This window comes from Pantherophis guttatus, chromosome 1 (genome assembly GCF_059756535.1).
Source record: "Pantherophis guttatus breed Tessera chromosome 1, ASM5975653v1, whole genome shotgun sequence".
NCBI classification, from domain to species: domain Eukaryota; kingdom Metazoa; phylum Chordata; class Lepidosauria; order Squamata; family Colubridae; genus Pantherophis; species Pantherophis guttatus.
Genome location: NC_142063.1, coordinates 74,453,751 through 74,476,153, shown reverse-complemented (window position 1 = coordinate 74,476,153; position 22,403 = coordinate 74,453,751). Strand labels below are relative to the sequence as shown.

Sequence of the window (22,403 nt, the reverse complement as noted above, 5' to 3'; positions counted from 1 at the left end):
CTAGTAAAAATACTATTCAATATAGAATGTAGAACTTAAAACTGATTTGATATTGACCATGGCACTTCATGACTGCCTACAAACCTATTTCCATTTGGGAATATGCCAAACAATGATGGTGAACCTTCTCTAGAAGAAGAATAAGTAGAGTAATGAAAGTTTAACACTGTTTAGCTTAATGTCAATAGTTAGACAGAGTTAGATAATTCCCCTCCAATAACTCCTTTGATTTATCTGCCCTCTTCACTGAGCATCATAACCAGATTAGAAATAAAAGTGTGCTTTCTTAAACAGAATACTTATAAAAATGCAGATTTAGAAAAATGCAATGCTTTTCATTTTTGTTTAAATTAGGTAAAACATCTTTTTACGTATGAAGATAATATCACAACTTGTTGATAATAGCACAAAGACATTTGTATAACTCTTAGAAATCACTACTTAATCTCATTTTGTATTTCAAAAAAAATATTTTACAAATGGCTTTAATCCAGATTGATTCTTTGGGGCATCATCGTTACTGTTGAGTCTGATTTTTTTCTGTGTATTTCTATAAATTTCTGCTCTCCCATTAAAAATGCCTTTCTGTTTGTATTTCGTAGTTCTCACACTTCAGTGTTCTAAGATTATTTGCCAACACTGGCATGTTCATTCACTGTTTCCTGTGCTAAAGTAAGTTTTTTGCTATTCTTCTACACATGTTGACAGGACTCTTCCTTATGCTTACTAATATCTCTTATTTGAAACTTAGCTTATATTTCACCTTATATCTTACAGTTATACTTTCTCTGCAGTTCTACTTTTCTTTCATTTCTGAATAGATATATAGAGCATTGTGTTCTAAGGGAACATATTCACAGCAAAGATAAACTCCCAAGTGGACTCAATGACTTTCAGTGTGTGTGTTAATGACCAGATGACTGTAATCCTTCCATTCCGCCCCACCATCCTGTCAGAACCTATCATTCCATTCTCCCATCATATAGTCACAATTGATGAAGTTTTTTTGAATGAGAAGTGTCTTCTTGCTCAAAGAAAAAGATGCCTTTTGAAAAAAAACGCACCCTTGAGACATCTATCACTAATACCTTAATTATATTAAACAACTACTTACTAACTTCACATTAGCTTTGATATTGCAACTGCCATCAGGAAAATCATCAGAGAGATAACAAAAGTCAGGCCACTTTGGCAAGGCTTAAAAAAACAGCAGAAATTTGATGAAATAATTAATGTTAAACTATGTATTGACCACTTATTCAGCATAGAGAAATTATATAGAGAAACTATATAGGGAAACACTGTATATGAATGGAAGGAAAGATGTAACATTGAGTGAGAGGAGCAAAATAGATAGTTGATAATCTATGCTGGCTGGGCACTTCTGACAGTTGAAGTCAACCCATCTTGAAGTTGCTGAGGTTAAGAAATACCGATCTAATTTCTGGGAAAAAACAACAGGTTGCAGAAGGTCCCTCGCTGAAGATGTCAAACAAGCTAATGGTCTTGAAAAACATCTTGTTATTTCTTAATAGCTACAGGTCAATATAGGTAGTACATCTGTGGTGGCACAGTGGTTAGAATGCAGTATTGTGGGCTACTGCAGTTTGGCAGTTCGATTCTCACCGGCTCAAGGTTGACTCAGCCTTCCATCCTTCTGAGGTCAGTAAAATGAGGACCCAGATTGGGGGGCAATATGCTGACTCTGTAAACCACTTAGAGAGGGCTGTAAAGCATTGCGAAGTGGTGTGTAAGTCTAAGTGCTATTGCTATTCTAGTCCTTGACGTACAATTGGTCAATTACAACTGTTCAGTTACGATGGCTGCACCACCCCCATCATGACCATCATGGAACACATTTTGAGTATTTGGTAAATGACTCATCTTTATAGCTGTTTGCAGCATCCCATGACCATGTGACTGCAATTTGCTGTAATTTTTTGGCTGGTTTCTGGCATTCACTTCCAGTTTCGAGCAAAATAATACAGATTGGGAACAACTGATTTGCTTAATGACTGTGGCATTCACTTAATGACTGCTGCATTTGCTTAACAACTGCCACAAAAAAAATCAGGTCCGGTCACGTGATGTCTTGATTTATAATCACAACAATTCATAACCGTAATTCTGGACTCAATGAGTCATACGTCAAGGACTATCTATATAAATAATGTTCAAATACTGTCATCCTTTATATACGTTGATAATAGTTCAATTTTAACAGAATTTAAGGGATCTATAGTATTTAATTCTAGATCAAGACAGAAAGTATATGGTCTTCCAGTTGATAGTCTTTAGCAGTCCATTATCAATTGTGATGAGATTGGTAATCCAATATGTAGGGGACCATTGGTCCCCCACCCATTTTCTAGATGATGTGCTATTAGGAGAATAAAATATATTGTTATTGTTTCAAATAATATAATTTAATTCTAACATGTCCTTTCATATGTTTTTTTGTCTTTACATTTTCTTAAGATTTCTTTTTTAGCACCCCTTGTTCAGTTCTAAAATTTACTGTGCCTTCTCTCTCTATGGATCAGTTGGTATCAAAATCCTTTCTAGATCACTAAAGAAGTCAACTATGTGTGAAAAAAATGTGTGTGTGAACAGAATGAATAATCACTTTCCCCCCCAGACCTATTTCTAAGGCATTATTATAACAATTATGTTTCTCATTTTCTCTTGCAGAAGGATATTAAATTTTGTCAGCCTTTATGTCATATATAAAAGAAGTAATACTTCATTTTCAGAGAACTTGATGGCTATAGTACGAGTTTTCCTAATAGATGCCAGTCTTTCATATGTCACCAGTTCAACCCTTATGGGAACTGATTAGAACTGAAAAGTATCATCTGAAAGTGCTTTAGTGCTTTGTGAAAATTATTAAAATAATTTACAGAGTTAATATAATAAACTCTGCAACTCATCTGTCAGAGAAAAGTGAAAATAGAATGTGGTTGATTGAGTTTGAAAGCAAAGATCTTAGCCATTTATTCTTAAGAATGCCCATAATCTTAAATGGAATATTAAAAGATGTGTTATCAACGTGATCAAATTCTGCCTTTGAAATTTTTATTTTATTTCTTGATGAGATTAAAGGTTTCACTTCTCTTTGTTAACGGATCACATTCACTAATCTTCGATAGTCTTTGATAAGTATAACACCTCAAATATTAATATGCAGAAAGTGTCCTTCCATCATAACACCTGAATATCAGTGATTTACAAAACTAACTATTGCTTCTTTCCTCTAAAAAATTAGGAGGTTGTAAGCCCAGGCAAACATGATCAAACTTAGTCATCTATGTTTTGTGGGAAATTTCTTTCATTCGGAGCTTTCTTTGTACCAAGAAAACCATTTAGTCATGAGCTTTGAATTTCTTTCAGCATAGCTTTCTCACTTTTTACCTAAAGAAACAAAGTAGCATTCATGTGAGCCAACATATAAATCTGTTGAATCAGAATTATTAGCACAAACTTTCTAAGACAAATAGAAAAGAGGAAAAACAGATTTTTTAAATTAGATGTATTCTACACAGTGCTTTGGGGTCTTGAAAAATAATCGAAGATAGAAAGGAAGCTGAGAATGCAACCTTTTAGAACCATTGGCTTACTTTTAGAGATACAACTTGCATATAACCAAAAACTTTCAATATTTGCAAGAGACATATTTTTTAACCACAAGGGTCAAAAATACAATTATCTTGTCAATGCTATAACACTTGAAATGGCTGGATGGAAGTAGTATGTTATCTATAACATACAAGATGAAGATTGTACTGAATGTCACTGTCCGCTCCCATTTTCAGACCAAGAGTTGTGCTATTAGGTGGAGGCAAACAACAGCACTGGAGAAAAGCAGAGTGAGCAACTCTGTTTAAATGAAATTACTATTATTTGCAGGATTGGATGGTGGAGGAGGTGAGATTGAAAAACAGAAGTTAGCAATATACATACTCCAAGCACCCAATCTGTGACCTGCAACTGAGGTTCTCTCAACCAGATTCCTTCAGAAAACCATTTTAGTGTTTCTGCTGCTTTTTTGCTTGTCACTCCCCCCCCAAGAATTCACTCAAACTGAAGATATAGTCAGGTAAATTTCTCATCTAAGTCTTTCTTAGAAGAACAAGAAGCTTTCTTACAAGAACAAGACATTTTCCATTAGCTGTGTTGTTGAAGAGTTGTAAAGTTATACTTTACATCAATGAAACCCTAGAGTTCTTGCAAAAACTTGCAGTAATGATCTACGATTGGAAGACACTACTTGGGATTCTGGACAATAACAAAGACCACCGCAAAATTTACTACAATTACAATATACCCTGTGCTCATCTAGGAAATCTTAATTGTATCCTTATCAAAATCATATTAAAAAATAACTGAGCTAACTTTCTATTGAGAATCTATTCCACAGAAGTAAAGTATGAAATTAAGGATGTGGTGAATGCACAATTACTGCAGACATATAGCAAGAGTTTAATAAGAACTAAACTGCTGTTACTTTACAGATTTGCTTTTAAAGATACTTTAATCTTTTTTGCTGAAGTTTACCCAGCCAAATGATGTTGACTCTGTGCCTAGTATACAAGAATGTTTACCTTTCCAAACATACTCAGGAACTTAACTTTTGCTGATTCTTGGAGAAAACACTTGCTTCTCTCACCATGAAAAGGTTAAGCAAACATTGTAGTGATTCCTTTGTCTGACACAAATATGCTAATAAGGCATTATTGTCTCAGAACATGATGGGACTGGATAGGTTGGTTTATTTTTCAAATCTTTTTTTCCTTGTATCCACTGTTTGCTCCTGTCCAGAGAAAAATCCAGGAACATGCAGACAACCTATACAGTTTTATGTAAGAATTCTGTTGTATATTGATTAATTTTACTATGGCACATTCTAAATGCTGTTAATCTTAATATTGTGAACTTTTAGATTTTTGATTATGGCCCATCTTAATTCTGTAAGCATATTTAGGACTTAGAACCCTGAATGACTCGGTAAGATACACACACACCATAATTTTTCATTGTGTTCTTCAACATGAATCATTAAAAGGTTGCCACTAAATAATACTATCATCAATTTGAGCCAAGATAATTGCCTGTAATCTTCAACACTGAAGATAGTCCAGAGATTAAATGTCCTCAGCTGTTCTTTCTCACATCCCTATTCAGATCATTTTTTAAAATTGTATCTGGTAATAATTTCTGAACTGTGCAGTGGACCTGGTATGCTTCTAAGAATCCCACAATGCAATCCAATTATGAGAATGTGCAGGGATAATGCTTATTATGCGTTACTGACCATATGCTGTCTCAAGGATTTCAGTATTTATTTTCTTCATTTCTAGCATTTGTCAAAAACAACTGATAATGTTGATATTTTGGTTCATTCTGCTCTTCAACATATTTCACTCTGAAGTACCGTAAATGTGTATGTGCTGAAACAGAATGTATAAAGAACTAGTATTAAATATTGTGTCAAAGCTAATGAATAATATCAGATAACAGGGAAGATGCTTTTTTTGGAGTTTCTCGCACAAAAATTAAAAAGAGCCATGGACTGAGAAAGCAACTGCATCAAAAAGAGGTTACATGTAGCCATTTCCTAACAACCAGTTCCATGATTCTTATATTTACGGATACCTGTCATTTCTAGCTACACCTTACTGCATGATGTCAGGTAAGCTATCCTGTTTTGCATATGCTCCTATTGTGACACAACTTTATCTCACTTCTGAATGTCAATGATTGCTTGGAAAATGCTATAAGGGAGCACTTGCTTCTTGACCTTTATTGGACCATTGGACCTTTAATGAACTATTACAAACTGTTGGGGAAGAGTGTTGTTGGGGTTTCTTTTAATTGTTCATCTTGAGCAATCCAATGGCCTATAAAAAGAGAAAGGAAAATAAGATTTAGTAGCCAAGCCATCCACTGTGGGGGTCCAAAAATTTCAGATGGCATCTTTTTGTGCATTGCATTTGGGACACATGTTAAAAAATGACGAAGTTTTGATCATATGGTTTCATTTGCTTTCCCTACTTCTTTGAATAAGTTCCACCCTGCTCCCCTAATGGGAACTCCTTTTAAGGGGAGACATTATTAGAAATTGGTAACTTTTTCATTGTAGGGATGTAACAGATATACATATAATATATGTTTACTTGCCATCTTTCTAATTCTAGGCTAAAAAATGTTTTAAAACTCAATAATGAAAATTTCTTTACCTGCTTATGGAGGATTGACTTATTAGTTGCTTAAATCCAAAACAGGAATGATAAAAATGTGTTTACCATGTACAATTTTCTATGTGACCTTATCCAACAAAAACCTATTTTTCAAACCAATATATGAACTTGAAAACACCATAACTAAAAACTCTGTTTCAGCAAATATATATTAAGGTGAAATTCATACACTATACACTGAAAACAATGCATATAGTAAGTAATAATTTGCCCATTTCTCTATAAACAAACCGAACATGCTTTATAAAATGCATGGCTCTATAGAGAAATTCTCTGTGAATGATGCTTAAAGTTATCCAAAAGAGCATTTGCTGAATTCAGTTCAGTCTACTGCTGAGTACCTGTCCTAATACATTATATATTTGCTGCAGGGCTTGGCTTCCCCAGAGAGTATCACTTCCAAAACTGCTGAAACTTTTCAGAAGAGACTACTAAAATCTCTTCTTATATTGCCAAATCTTAATCCTCATATAATAATTTACCTTTCCTAGATCATTTTAGTGGCTCACTTTATCAAATTTATATTGGCTTATCTCAGTGAGGTTACACTGAGCAGCTTATTAAAAAAACATAGAAATAAAAACAATTATAAAACATAAAAAGAGATTAAAATTACAAACTAAAAAGTGAAGTTATCAAAAAGCCCTCAAAAGCAATCACTCATCTCTGAATCATTAACTCCATCTTTGTACAGATGGAGCAAAATGGCAGCAAGTATCTCTAAAATAACATGTCTGAACATTACCCTGTCCAGATGTCAGAGTTTACAGAAATCACATTTTCTTTCAAAAGCCTTTCAAAAGGTTTGAAAATCAATGTTTTCATAGCACTCTCACCAATAGTCTGAAATAGTGGATGTAGCAGTATATCCATTAGTAAATAGTTCTTCTGTAAGAGTATCATTTGTTCTTGTCTTGTGTTTAGGTATAATAAGCAGCTGCCACTTTTAAAAGCTTTAAAAACACAACCTACAAAATCAGCAAACCTGCTATGGGAGATCTTCAGAAAGTTCTTGACAGAGGAGAATATATTCCCTTGAAATCTGCTCCTGTATTTGAAAGTAAATTTGTTCAGGTAATTTATTTTTTGAAGTGCATTTGTTTAATTGGTAGAAAGATTTTCAATTACAGGGACTGAAAAAGTAAGAAACATTGATGGAAAGGTTATCCTACCACTTGTTCCCTCAGGCTTTTCCCTCAATATCAATATAGGACAGCAGGATTAAGTAGCTTTTATCAGAGAAATTGTTTAACATTCTTTCCTTTCTGCCTTGAAATAAGAAATAACTAAATTTTTAAGAAACCACTTTGGATACTGAGAATTCCAATAATTCAATTCAATTCAACCAATTTGGATTAAATCCTTTTTATCAATCTTCAAGACTAATATTGTTTAATGCCAATAGATTTCTATATTTATTTTCATAGACGTTTGCAATGTCTTTTTTTATATATAGGCTTTATGAGTAGTTATATAGTTTTGCAGCAATTCCATTTCCTACTGAAGCAGCATGCCCATTCCAAATTTAAGGTTCATTACTAAACCCCGAAACTTTTAAGCTGTGGATCCTCGTAGGGTTCCCTCCTGTCCTCTCTTCTTTTCATTCCCAGTATAAAGCTGCTCAAGTCATCCAGGCACTGTATGCATTAAATCAAAAGTGCAACATGCACAAAGGGTTTGCATTCTATGTAAAGCATATGAAATATTTTGTTTGCATATCCTAGTCTACAAGCCATGCATCCTTTGTTACTCAGATCATGTAACTATTGCTTGAATGTGCAATAGTTGCCTTTTAATTTTTTTTTAAAAAAATCTATAACAAAAAACAAAGCAGCAACACCCAGCATTACTATTTATTTCTTTAACCCCCAAGGGTACTCTTATTAATAAATTGCTCCCTAGAATCAAGTTTAATTTGGTTTGGTTTGGTCCATATTAAGAAACTTAATTCTGTCAAAACTGAATAAATTGAACCTCTCCAGTTAGCAGCTAATCAGCTCAGGAAAGACATCAAAACTACTGTATTAATGCTAATAGAGGGTCTGATTCATATCTTGATGGTTGCTTTTCTCAGATCCTTTACTTTGAATTCTTATGCAAGAAATTTGACTAATTTGCTTAGATGTCCCTTTCAAATTCTTATGAGAAAAGGATTATGCAATGCTATGGGTTGATGTCTCAAGAAACTGCTATAGCGTAGGGGACAATTTTCAATTTCTGTGCCTTGAGTTCAGGGGAGGAAGGGAAGGAAAGATATTGAGCTAGCCAAGATCAGAAAATGTGCAATTCGGGTCACTAAAACTTGCTAAACATAGTGATCAAGCTGTCAGTGAGTGAAACGCAATTGAAAAGCATTGCTAAACAAGCAAAAATTCCATAATCTAAATAAGCATAATGCTCAGGGTATCTGGACATGAAATGTTGTCAAACTGTTACTTCCAGCAGCTTGACTAGCTTGCCACAGGCTCTTTTGCAATAGGCAGCTGAAATACCACTGGACTAAGCTGACGAGAGTTGTCTAGTGGCTACTCTTAAGCAACCTATTAACCTCAAGGAATAATTTCATAATTAGGGCAAGCCTCTTTTCAGCTCTTTGATCTTGGAGAAAGTGGTGGAGTTAAATGCTAAGGGATCAGTTCTGGCTGAAGACCTCAGGTTTGGTCTCCTGGTTTTCCATTGAAGCCTCCTCTTTCTCCTTCAAGGAGAATGTATTGGCTTAAATTGGTGTGCCAATTATGGCCCTTCTTGAGAGAAATTAACCCTATGGTATAGATTTGCTTTAGCAGTGGAAATCTGTACCATTTTCTAAGACTCAATTTAAATAAAAATAGCTACTAATTAATTACTATATTATTACTTAGACTCAATTTCTAAGAGATACGTGTCTGTTTATATATAAAATTTAGAATAAATAAAAGTCATGTAGCTATTCTAATGCTGCAATGCTTTAGCTTTAGCATTATACTGTATATATGCTCTTTGGGGTGATTATCGAAACATAATTCTAATGTTTTGGTAAGCAACCTTGCCAGTTGTATAATAGCTAAGCAGGTCATTGTCCAGGAACTAATGTACTCTTCAGCTCCACCCAACAAATGGACCTTGTTATAATTATTTAATTCCCATAAATAATTCTCTTCATGTACTGTGCTTTAACACTTGCTTATAACTCTTAATCATTTCATATGCTAATTCTGTTTTGACGAGCCATTGAGGTGGATTCATGTGGCGACGATATGAATAACTACTCATCATCTTGATAATTTTTTTTTAATAACTTATGGTTTTTTTCAAGAATGTATCTATTTTGAGTTCATTCATATACTTTAACCATTATTATCATCTTTTACTTCCCCCTGCTCTGCTAGAATGCTTTTTAAAAAAAATTTCGTCATTCACTTGCATGCCAAAATTATGTTAGTTTCTGTTCACTGTACTTTTTATTATGCTTGGAACAAACTTTTCTCTCTTTTTTTCAGGTAAATAGGAAAGGTGGATCAATTTACCTTCATAATCGTCCCAACTATGTGACTGTAGGCATATGTGCCTCTAGCACAAAATTGTCAATGCCAAATGTAATGCTGCTTGCCAATTCATCTCCCTATTCCTCCAAAGAAAACCTTTCAGCCTATCCACCATCTACCCAGCCCTCACATTCTAAAGAAGAACTGGTACTCACCAGGTGAGTTAACCACTAAAAAAAAATACTCAAGTATATAGGACCTGGTTATCTACGGGACCGCCTGCTACCACCAATAGCCTCCTACCGGCCAGTATGCTCCCATAGAGAAGGGCTCCTCTGGGTGCCGTCGGCCAAACAATGTTGACTGGCGGCCCTCAAGGGGAGAGCCTTCTCTGTGGGGGCACCTATGATCTGGAACGAGCTCCCCCCGAAGATACGGAGGATCCCGGATCTGCGCACCTTCCGTCGCGCGCTCAAGACTTTTTTATTTCATCAAGCTGGCCTGGCCTAAATCTTCTCCCCTTTTAAATATAAATTTTTAATATAAATTTTAATTTGTTTTAAATTATGGGGTATTTTAAATTCAGCCAAATTGTTTAATTCATTTTTAATCTATTTTAAATTTTTGTATTTATGTGTTTTATCTTGTGGCTGTTCACCGCCCTGAGTCCTTCGGGAGAAAGGCGGTATAGAAATTTAATAAAATAAATAAATAAAAAATAAAAATAAATATAGTTATTTACCATAAGTTGATTTGGAGAAACTATGTTATAAAATAAAAGTAGTGGTTAGGACACCGGGCTAGAAAACGCAAAAAGGACGTTGTCTCACCTGAACGTCCATTTTCGATGTGCTGCGACTCCAATCCATGGACGGGTAGCTTCTCCTTAGTTGCTGGGCAGAACTGAGTGCTGATCTCCTTCCTGCAAACTGGCCACGCCCACGCTGTCCAATCAGCTCCAGTCTTTCCTCACGAAGGCGCCAGAACTCAAACTTGAATAACTCAAACTGGAACAACAAACACAACTGTCAGAAGTCCAAACCTAGCAGAAGCCCAAGGGAGGGTATGGATTGGAGTCGCAGCACATCGAAAATGGACGTTCAGGTGAGACAACGTCCTTTTTCCACTGTGCTGCTCCTCCAATCCATGGACGGGATGTACCCAAGTTCACTGCTCAGGGAGGGGGCTGTCTGCTCTCAGAGTCCTGGGCTGTGGCCACCTGTTGTAAAACCCTGCGATCAAAGGCAGCTTCAGCAGAAGCATACGAATCAATTTTATAATGTCGAATAAACGACGAAGCGGAGGACCATGAAGCCGCCCGACAAATCTCCAGAACCGAAGCCTGTGTAGTCCAAGCTGCCGTGGCGGCCGCACTCCTAGTAGAGTGAGCATAAATATGTGAAGGACGAGGTCGGTCTTGAACGCTGTAGGCAGTTGCTATGTAGGCCTTGATCCAGCGAGCTACGGTAGCTGTCGATACTTTCCGTCCCATTGAAGAAGGATGAAAGGAAACAAACAATGCCTCTGTTTGTCTGAAGGATTCTGTACGCCTGATATAGCGACGAAGTGCGCGACGCACGTCCAGAGTGTGCCATAGAATCTCTGACGGGTGATGAGGATTCGGACAAAAATCGGGTATTATCACCTCCTGGGTTCTGTGAAACAGCGAATTAACTTTTGGTACAAACGCTGGGTCTAACCTCAGGACGACCCTGTCGCCGTGAAAGATACAGAGTTCTTTGCGTATGGATAGAGCGGTGAGTTCCGACACCCGCCGCGCGGATGTAATCGCCAGGAGAAAGGCGACTTTGAAGGTAAGAAATTTCAAAGATATAGATGCTAAAGGTTCAAACGGTGTTGAAGTTAGAGCTTTAAGAACTAGTGGAAGATCCCATGACGGGTACCTATGCACCACAGGTGGTGAGATGTTAGTGGCACCGTGCAAAAACGCCCGGATTCTGGGATTCAAAGAGTGCGGTGGCGCTCGCAGACGATAACAGTGGAAAGTGCAGCCACCTGGCGTCGCAACGTCGCTGGGGCGAGTCCTTTGGAGAGGCCATCATGTAAAAAGTCCAACACATCTGGGATATCTGGAGCGGTCGGGTCCACATGGTGTCCTAAGCACCAAGTTGTAAAGGCACGCCACGAAGCCTCGTAAATTCGTGTCGTGGAGGGACGCCTGGCTGATTGAATCACAGAGATGACCCCAACTGACAGTCTGTCCTTCTGTAACTGGAGCCGCTCAAACGCCAGGCGGTTAATCGAAGCCACTGCAGATCTGGGTGGACGACGACCCCCTGGCTTAGCAAGTCCGTCTGGACCGGCAACGTCCAAGGCGGGACGATGGAGAGTTCCAGTAGATCCGCATACCAGGGTCTCCGAGGCCACAGCGGGGCTATCAGCAACAGCTCTGCATCTTCTCGGATCAGTTTCCGAATTAAGCGAGGGATTAAAGGAATTGGGGGAAAGGCATAGAGAAGTCCGGTGGGCCACTGGCAACGTAGCGCGTCGCTGCCCTCTGATCGTGCGCTTGGATAGCGTGAGTAGAAGCGGGGTAGTTGGGCGTTCTGGGCTGTTGCAAACATGTCTACCTGAGGTCGGCCGAACCTGTGTGTCAGCTGCTCGAAGACGGTATGGTTCAGGCTCCACTCCGCAGGGTCGATGTGCTCCCTGCTGAGCCAGTCTGCCATCACGTTGGACTGTCCCGAAATGTGGTCTGCCACCAGAGATGCTGTGTGGAGCTCCGCCCAGGCTAACAGTCTCTCGGACTCCACCATCAAGGCCCTGGAGCGTGTGCCCCCCTCCCGATTTATGTGTGCCTTGGTGGTGATGTTGTCCGTTCGGACCAGCACATGTTGTCCCTCTAGGACGTGACGGAAGTGGCGTAATGCGAGACGAACAGCCCTCAATTCCAGCCAATTGATGCTGTTCGCCTGCTCCGCCTGAGACCACTGACCTTGCACCACCGCGTCCTGTAAGTGAGCACCCCAACCCCGAAGACTTGCGTCTGATGTCAGGACCAGTCGGTTGGGTTCGAGAAACAGACACCCCTTCTGAAGTGCGGGAGACCTCCACCACCGAAGAGATAGGCGAACCTGAGGAGGCCAGACAATCGGAAAACTGGAGGTGCTGCGGCCCTGTCTCTGGAAGGGAAGTAGTCGCCACTGCAGGGGGCGGGCATGCCTGCGAGCCCACAGCACGATGGATATGCAGGACACCATCTTCCCTAGCAGTTGTGATAAGAGGAGTAGAGGTACTTTCCTCTGGTCCTGTACCTGTCTGACCATCGCTCTGAGGTCCTGAATACGAGTCGGGGACAAAAAGACCTGGCCCAGTTGTGAATCGATTATCGCTCCTAAATGTTGGAGACGGGTCGTTGGGGACATATGGCTCTTTTGACGGTTGATGGAAAAACCGTGGGCCTGGAATGTCTCCAACACCAACTCCATGTCCTTCCTTGCTTGATCCGGGGAAGGCGACATGACGATGATATCGTCTAGGTAACACATTAAGCGGATTGCGTGAGTCCTGACCGCCACTGCCACTACCTCCACCAGTTTGGTGAAGGTCCTGGGTGCTGATGATAACCCGAAAGGCATCGCGCGGTATTGATAGTGGTGGTTGTTGTAGGCAAACCTCAGGTAACGACGGTGGGCCGGATGTATTGGGACATGTAAGTAGGCCTCGCGCAGGTCCACAGATTGTAGAAAGTCGTTGGGTCTGACAGCCGTCAGAATCGAACGAAGAGACTGCATCTTGAACCTGCGATACCGAACGTATCGGTTGAGTCCTTTTAGGTTCAAGATGGCTCTGTGACCCCCCGATGACTTGGGCACCAGAAACAAGGTAGCGTAAAATCCAGTGCATTCCTGTCCCTGGGGCACCGGCTCTATCGCCTTGATTGAGAGAAGGTGGAATATCTCCGAGTCCATGAGTTTCCTCTTTAGTGAACAATGTGGGACAGGACAGGTGCGAAACCTGATGGGTGGAGTGGAGTGGAATTCGATGAGAAGGCCCTGCTGGATTGTGGACCTGATCCAGGCATCTGATGTTGAAAGGTCCCACTGGAGGTGGAAGTGCTGGAGTCGACCCCCAATAGGACCTGACTCGGGGGCGTCACTTGCCCCTGCGAGCCTGCCGGTAACTGGATCCTCAGAAGGGGCGCTTTGGCTGGGACTGGCCCCTGGACCTGTCTCGGAACTGCTGCCTGTCGGTGGTCCTATCTGAAGACTGGAAATATGGTTGAGACAAGTAGGGTCCGCCTGACCCTGAGTAGGGCCGAAAGGGCTGACGCTGAGAATAAGGTGTGTATCTCCTTTCAGGTCTACGAAAGGAGGACGGAAGGACTTTGCGTTTATCCTTGTCTTCTATCAAGGTAGGTTCGAGTGCGGCACCAAAGAGAGAAGGAGCTGAGTAGGGGGCTGACGCCAACTTCCATTTAGCTCTGGCATCCGCCCTCCAGTTACGGAGCCAAAACAAACGGCGATTTGTCACAGATGCTGCCATGGATCTGGAGGCGAATTTGGCCGCTGTGAGCGAGGCGTCGGCCGAATACTCCGTTGCGGCCACTAACTTATTAATGTCCTGATGTAGCCGTGTATCATCAGGAGGTAATCTCTCCTGCAATTGCCTGAGCCAGATTAAAGCAGCGCGGTTAAAAAATGATGTTGCTGTGGCCGCCTTTATTGCCCAAGCCGCCGCTTGGTGCGCTTTTCGAAATCCGAGCTCCATTTTACGGTCTTCAGCCCTGAGACCATCCACAATGTCTGAAGTCAATAAAGAAGAGATGGACAGACTAGCCACCGGGGAGTCCACCAAAGATAAGGCCAACGTATCTTCCAGCTCCTTTGCGGAAGCATAAAGCCGTTTGTCAATGCCACTGGGTGAAGATAAGGAGCCAGGCTGGCCGAAGGCAGAATTGATAACATTTGAGAATAACGGTGGGTAAGGAATGACGTCTTGATCTGGTTTTGACACGTGAAAAAGAGCGTCATGTGGTGTCGATGATGATGATTGAGAAGTACTGTCCGGTTGCTCCGAAATGCCAAACTTTGTGGTAATTTTGGCTTTGTGGAGCAATGATTTAAACACAGAAGGACGGAAGAGACTAGTGAAGACCGGTTTATCCGGTGGAAGTCCCTCGTCCTCCGAAAATTCAACATCCTCCGGGCAAATCTCTCCCGATTCAAATTCATCCGAGGAATCATCATCCTTCCGGTGAGTAGCCACCTGTACAGGTCTGGGTTCAGCACGCGCTGGAACCGGCAGGAACCCCCACTGCTCCCTGCTGTATTCCAGCTGCCAGAATCTTAGCTAACGCATCCGACAAGGCTGCTTGAAAATTAACTGGATTGTCCGATGTTTCAGGTCGAAGACCAGCAGCCGTCGGTGTAAAGGTCGCTTCAGGTAAGCGGCGTTGAGCAGAAGAACAGGCTGGTATGGATTGGTGTGACACATCAGGCAGTGACATAGACACACCCCTGGAGTGGCAAAGATTGGAAGGGGGTTGCAAAGCCTCTCTGCCTGAATTGGACCTCACTTGAGAGGCTCTGGAATGACCTGCTCCATCATCCATGGTGGAGGGCTGTCCCTGAGTCGATAACTCCTGTCGTGCCCTTTCAAACTGTTTCTCCAAAATTTGATGTCTGCGTTGTTCAGCCTTTGTAGACCCTTTGCGCTGTCTGGTCTTGGTCTTGTTTGCACGAGCCTGCTGTTGAGGTCGTGGAGGGGAGCAGTCTAACTCAGAATCTGAGGATAGAGGAATATCCGCCATATCGATTGACAGGAGGACTAAATAAGTCAACTGACCAGGACTCTCAACAGTTGAGTGTGAGTGTCCCACAGGTTAAGCAGCACTAGGCTCAGAAGTCGCTGAGCTCGGGCTTTAGGGCAGAAAGGCCTCAACACAGGGTGGTAAAGGTAGGAAATCCCACCCTGAATAAGTCCCTGGAGAAGTGGGTCAAAGGCTCAGAAGCCGCTGAGCTCAAGCCCGTGATAAAATTAGCCTTGAAATTATTTATATCCACTAAAGCGATCCCTGGGTTTTGTAAGGGCCCGCAATCGCTCACAAAATGGCCGCCGCCGCCTCTGTAATGGCGGCCGTCTCTCCGATGTCTGCCCCGGCGGGAAACGCTGACAGAAGGCAAAGGGCGCCCTGGCGCCTGATCGTTCCTCTTCGCAGCCAAGCCAACACAGCCGCGATCGTGCCCACGTAGCGGCGCCTCTCCTATTTGCGATCCGGCGGGAAGCGGCTATAGGGGCGCCGGGCGCGCGAAGCGCCTCACAGCTGTTCGCTCCTCTCCCGGGCAATTTGAATTGAGTTCCAAAGGAGGCGGCTATATGGGCGCCGGGCGCGCGAAGCGTCTCTCAGCTGTTCATTCCTCTCCCGGCCAATTTAAATTACGCCCAATGCAAACGGAGTCGCCAGTGACTCGCGTTGTGGCGACTCCTGACCTACCGCCTCGATGACAATGGCGGCGACCAACGGCGTCCACGCGGATTCGCCCAGCCGGGTCGAATCCGGAGGTCTCTGGCCTAATCAAATAGGCAGGGCCTACGGCCTGGAGCCCCAGGCTCGCGCGCGCCCCAACAGCCTCAGATCAATTGGTGGTTTCAATAAACGAAGGAATGAGGGGAAGGAGACAAAAATAATAAACCAAAATAATAAAGAAGGAATTAAATTTAGCTTAAACTGTAGAGCACTCAGAAAAACCAGTTCTCACAGCAACTGAGTGAGAAAGACTGGAGCTGATTGGACAGCGTGGGCGTGGCCAGTTTGCAGGAAGGAGATCAGCACTCAGTTCTGCCCAGCAACTAAGGAGAAGCTACCCGTCCATGGATTGGAGGAGCAGCACAGTGGAAAACTGTGGATTCTATTCCTACTTTAGGCACAAATGAAGCTGAGTGACTTTGGGCCAGTCATTTTCTCTCAGCCTTAGGAAACAGGCAATGGCAAACCACTTCAAAACCGTATCTATTTTTTCTGAGGATGGTTTTCCTAATAAAATAGAAAAATATAGTCTAGATCACAGGTGTCAAACTCGATCGTGTCACATGACATATTGGAACCTTTTTGCCTTTGTGGAGCCAGGGTAGGCATGGCCTGCACATGATACATCCAGCCCACAGGCCACCAGTTTGACAGGCCTGGTCTAGATGATATGGTATTTAAATGGCCCAAGCAAGTAACATGGCGTTGATGAGCCCAAATGGAAACTGGCACCAATGTAATGTGGGGAAAGACGTGCATGGAACATCATAAAATTAGATTGCCAGATGGTGCAGAACTAGAAATGTACCTTAACATGTTATGCATTTTTACATTTTTTTTTCTTATTTTACCATTCAAGAAGTTGGAAGATCTGTCTGGATTATGTATACTATTAAATGGATTCTTACTATTATATGCACTCACTTTGCCAGTCTTCCTTTGTACATGTTTGTTTATATGCAACCCAAATCAATAATTAAATCAGTTTGAAACTGTTGCTGAATCTTGTCCTGTCCTGTTCAATGTAATGAACTGTTAAAATATTACCTTTCTGAAACTGATATGACAGCTTTGTTGCAGGTTCCTGCCTTTGCAGTTTGTAGATCTCTCCGTTCACTCCGCAAGTAAGAGACGGCTGAAGCTTAAGTTGGTGAATGGTCGCTCCTACTACCTAGAACTCTGCGCTTCACCACAGAAGCAGAGTGAGATATTCTCTCAGTGGGTGCGGCTCATCAATCTGCTGAAATCTAAATCTGAAGGGCCTTCAATTAATACTCTTTATAAGGATTTTGAAACCCAGGAGGACAATAAAGTCATCAGGAATAAAACAGGAATACAAGTGAGCATTTACTGGGTGGACCCAACATTACTTCACAAATCAGGAATATTGTTGGAAATGAGACCCTGAGCATTCAAACATCACATATACCAATTGTTCAGCAAAATAGGTGCTTTTGTAAAATAGATTTTTTTTAAAAAGTAATGTTGATATCAATTCCTTGTTCACTTTACCATATTAGGGAAAGTACCTTATATATCTGTGATGGTGAACCTATGGCACACATGCTGGAAGTGGCACGCAGAGCCATCTCTCCAGGCACGCCAGCCGTCAATGTTATGATATGCTCAGTGACAACACATTTAAATATAAATCATACTTATCTATGGAGATTCTGTTATCCAGGTCATGGTTGTCCCAAAGATGCTTTTTCAAGAGGCAACTGGACTTTCTGGTTTTTCTTTGAAGACGTTTCGCTTCTCATGAGAAGTGAAAAAGCACCTTTGGGACAGAAATCATACTTACAAATATCAAATTTAATAATAGTTTAAATCATATTAAAATATTGATAATGTGATTTCATATAGTCTTTTCTGTTTCTCATGTTGTGCCTCTCATTCTTCCTAATCTACAGGAAAATATTTGGGTCAAATATTCTAGGTTGCACTCTGAATCATTTCCATAGCAAATTCACAGAAACTCACGGTAGTTTTACTGTACTGAGTTTTATACCAGGTGTTCAGTTTTTGCGACATAAGGCATGATGATGTATGCTTTCTTGTTCCTTCTTCCTCAGGAAAAAAACACAATAGAACCTCTTAAAAATCAAACAGCCAGTCAAGAGTCAACAGAACTCAGTAAGAAACCATCTTCCAAGCGTGTCACCTATTCAGATGTTGTGGGTTCTATTGCACAATTTCAGAACAAGAGCCAACCAATAGTTTCTTCTGACAGCTACATGAAACAGCCCCATGCAGACTCAGTGAAACAAAACAAATTCAGTCAAGAATTAAGGGGGACCCCTACCAGAAAGAAAAGGTCTAGGTAAGTGAATATAGATTGATGTGCATACACACACACAGAGACATACGGATATGTGCAGGCATATGTACAATACATACATTTTCCATCTTCTGTTTCAGCATAGAGTTTTTATACCAGTACATCTGGTTTGTAATGCAGCTATTGGAGCACTTTACATATTCCTTGGTCCTAAGACCCCATTTATAAAGCACACCAAAGGGATGGTGAACCATAGGATTTAGAATTTAGATCTAGATCAGAAAGAAGAAATTACCAAAAGATAAATCTACATCTGAATGTCTAAAACGAAAGTAATATAAATCTAAAACTAAAGTGAGCTTATATTCAGATTTATTATCAACTTTGAACAGTGGACATTTTGCATTACATAGGTAACTATTTTAAAAGAGCAACCATCTAACATTTACTAGTTGTACAATCTCAATTTTCTTAATATTCTTTTAACTTGCATTTGGGGAAAAAATTAAAAATGTACCCAAACAATGTAATAAAATACAGCTGCAGCACCCAATTTGATGGCCTCCAATTATTTGAAATTCACTTCCCATAATCCCTAGCTGACATGAACAATTTAGAATTTCACATTTTCTGCAGAGGAAGGAATTCGTATTGGAATTTGGAACTGCAAGATATGAGCCTTTCTTCTCTATTGATTACAAATTGATTAATTCTGCAAAGAATGATAAAAGTGCCTGTAAATATAGCTTACCTGAAGTAGTAAATTGGGCAAAAGCATTTTAATACGAAGCAAATATCAATAAATAGCCTCGTGTTCTTCTGGAACTGTTTATCACACTGCAAAGAGGCCTACAATTTTTTTAAACCTCCTAAATAAACAGCTATACAAACTTTTAAATCAGCAACAATGGTTCCTAATCATAGGTTTGGGAGAGATTCCAATATTGTTGACGTGAATCAGGGAAATTTGTAAGGAAACGGCACTGAAAGGAGATGAGTAAGCCAGCTCCCCACACACAATGAACTCTTCTTATGGCAAAACATGGGGCTTGATTCCTTCAAAGCCATTACAACTTTGATTTTTCTTATCTACTTCAAATGCTCCTGCTTTGTTTAATAAAAGCAAGGAATATCTATTTGCTGCTGTGTGTAATTCAGCTTTAACTTATAAATCTTCCTTAAATCCTCACAAATAGAATCTTACTAGTTTTGACTGTCCTTATTGCTTGCAGGGAAAGGGCTCCTTTTTCCAGAAGTGAAAAACGACTGCAGTCTTCAGGTAGGAATAAACTTCAAATCAAAGTGGATTAGGCAGGCAAAGTCTGGAACCCTGGAAAGCTCTTAGGAACAGGCAGTTTCCAGGTTAAAGAAATAGCTTTGTACCCCAGGGGAGAAATAGGAATATACAATTTAAAACGGCTCTCAGAATTATGCAACTGTGAAAGTATCAAGATCTTGCAGCGATAAAGAGCATTTTTTTTACCACCTCTGCCTTATATGCAGTATCAATTCCTGAACAAGATTGACTTACCTTTAGTGATTTATTCAGTGGGTAACTTAAAGTAAGAAAAATGTACAGGTGGTCCTCAATTTACAACCATAACTGGGGCCAGGATTTCCATCATTAAGTTGGTGCAGCCGTAAAGTGAGGCATCACGTGATCGGACCCACTTACAACCATTTTTATCATGGCCATTAAGCAACTCACGCACTCATCTAGCAATCCAGCTTCCCCAGTTGACATACCGCTTGCCCGAAACAGATTGGAAAGGTTGCAAATCATGATCATGTGACCACAGAATGCTGCAATTGGTCATAAATGCAAGTTGGGTTTCCAAAAATGCCTGTATTGAGATCATGTGGCACAGGGGTGGTGCAATGGTCATAGGTGCAAGGACAGGTCATAGACCACTTTTTCTGAGGCCATTGTTAACTTTGTACCGTTGTTAAACAAACAGCTATAAGTCAAGGACTCTCTGTAATGCAATTTGGTATGGCATCTTTCCGCATAATCTGGAAGCTGCAGCTAGAGTGAAAGGCAGCAGTCTTAAGCATTCTTAATCATTTATAAAGTCTTGCGCTTCCGCACAGGAGAAAATACTTCTTCCTATATATCTTTGACAGGCCGCTGAAATCATTAGAAGCTTTTGTTGTTGGGCAATGTCCCGTGAATTTATGTTTGGCATCAGCAGGAAACTTTTTCTCTTATGGCACTCATGCTATAGACAATCTCTCTTAGAAATAGGCTATGCGCTGGCTTTATTACAATTTAAGCACATGATGAATTTTAAATTTGCTTTGGCATTTTAGGAAGCCTCTAAAATTGTTCATGGCTACTGGTTTTATTACATTTTATTATTTCTTACTGCACTTTTTATTGTACCTAAAATACATTTAACACTGCATGTAAGCCGGAAGTGTTTTGCATGACAGACTGTATATTTTATTCTGAGTAAAATCAAATAAACACTACTAGTATTAAGACTACTAAACCTTAAAGTACAATAAAGAGGACATATTTAGTTACTGATTTGAACATTTTTAGTCAGTTGGTCCCAACTTCCCCAACCCATACCTTTGCTTGGAATATTAGCATAAATGATATTAGCATAAATGATATCTACCTACCCATTATTCCTGAGGAAAGTCTCAGATCCTTTCAATTCCTCTACATTTCTATTCCTTTCATCATTCCAGTTCCATAATACTCCCTTGTGGCACTGATCAATGCACTTTTCCCTCACCAGTCTTTCCTGGTTTTAATTCTTTTTCACAGCACATTTCATCATCACAACTACAGCATCAGCACCAATTATCCTTTCTGCACCCTAACTCATTATTTACTCACAGAGAGAAATGAAACATAGCTCTCTATATGAACTTATCATCCCTTTACCTTTAACATAACATTCCTTTATCAGGCTTCTTATCCCTCAAGCCCCCTTATCCACCTTGAGAAGGCACAAAACCATACTTGCCACATCTCCAATTCTGGTGTCCAGGCATCCTTGAGTAATCCTAAATATTAATAAATGAGTACGGATTATGCAAAAACCTAGCTCAAAAACAGTAACTGTGAGAGGGACCTTGGAGTCCTAGTATATGATCACTTAAACATGAGCCTGCAGTGTGCAACAGCAGCCAAAAAAGCTAATATAATCCCTGGTTGTATAAACAGAGGCATAGAATCAAAATCATGTGAAGTTATTCGTACCGCTTTATAAATCCTTAGTAAGACCACACCTGCAAGACTGCATCCAGTTGTGGTCACATTACAAAAAAGATGTTGAGATTTTGGAAAAAGTGCAAAGAAAAGCAACTAAGATTATTAAGGGCCTGGGGATAAAAACATATGAAGAAGGGTTGCAGGAATTGGGTATGACTAGTCTAGAGGGAAAAAAGGACTAGGGATGACATGATGGCAGTATTCCAGTATTTGAGGGGCTCCCACAAAGAAGAGGGGTTCAACTTACTTTACAAAGCACCAGAAGGCAAGACAAGAAACGATGGATTGAAACTAATCCAGGAAAGAAGCAACCTGGAATTAAGGAGAAACTTCCTAACAGTGAGAACAATTAATCAGTGCAACGGTTTGTCTTCAGAAGTTGTAGGTGCTTCATCACTGGAGGTCTTTAAGAAGAGACTGGACAGCTACTTGTCTGAAATGGTATAGGGTCTTCTGCTTGAGCAGGGGGTTAGACTAGAAGACCTCCAAGTCCCTTCCAGCTCTATTCTGATTGATTCTGCTCAGGCCTGATGTGTATCACTTTCTCTCCCAAAATTATCCACTGAGTTTAACCCCATACTTCCAAGACTGGGAACAATAAACTCCTCACTATTCTCTTTTTGTATCTGGAGAACAAAGCCATTTCTCCCCAATCTCAAAATTTTCATCTGCTGAATCAGGCTGT

At 40.5% G+C, this 22,403-nt stretch overlaps 1 protein-coding gene and 1 long non-coding RNA gene across 6 annotated transcripts in view; one reads left to right on the top strand and one right to left on the bottom strand.

Annotated features, from left to right (window-relative positions):
• Window positions 1–4,739: 4,739 nt before the first annotated feature.
• GARIN2 (golgi associated RAB2 interactor family member 2) overlaps window positions 4,740–22,403 on the top strand; it is a 28,408-nt gene continuing 10,744 nt past the window's right edge. For 2 of the 5 annotated variants that reach the window (XM_087882638.1, XM_060687535.2), the window contains exons 1-6: window positions 4,741–4,859; window positions 7,182–7,331; window positions 9,737–9,939; window positions 17,292–17,550; window positions 18,287–18,534; window positions 19,725–19,771. In XM_087882638.1, coding sequence (XP_087738764.1) covers window positions 7,248–7,331; window positions 9,737–9,939; window positions 17,292–17,550; window positions 18,287–18,534; window positions 19,725–19,771 — 841 coding nt within the window. In that variant the 5' untranslated portion in view covers window positions 4,741–4,859; window positions 7,182–7,247. Of the gene's footprint in view, window positions 4,860–5,554; window positions 5,690–7,181; window positions 7,332–9,736; window positions 9,940–17,291; window positions 17,551–18,286; window positions 18,535–19,724; window positions 19,772–22,403 lie in introns of those variants that run through there. The other 3 variants (XM_060687534.2, XM_087882640.1, XM_060687536.2) reach the window with 3 other exon arrangements.
• LOC117665559 (uncharacterized) lies at window positions 5,775–21,764 on the bottom strand. The gene is made up of 4 exons (XR_004591399.3): window positions 17,259–21,764; window positions 10,552–10,728; window positions 7,243–7,305; window positions 5,775–5,897 (listed from the first exon to the last, which is right to left on the bottom strand). It is a non-coding gene; the product is annotated as an uncharacterized LOC117665559 (long non-coding RNA).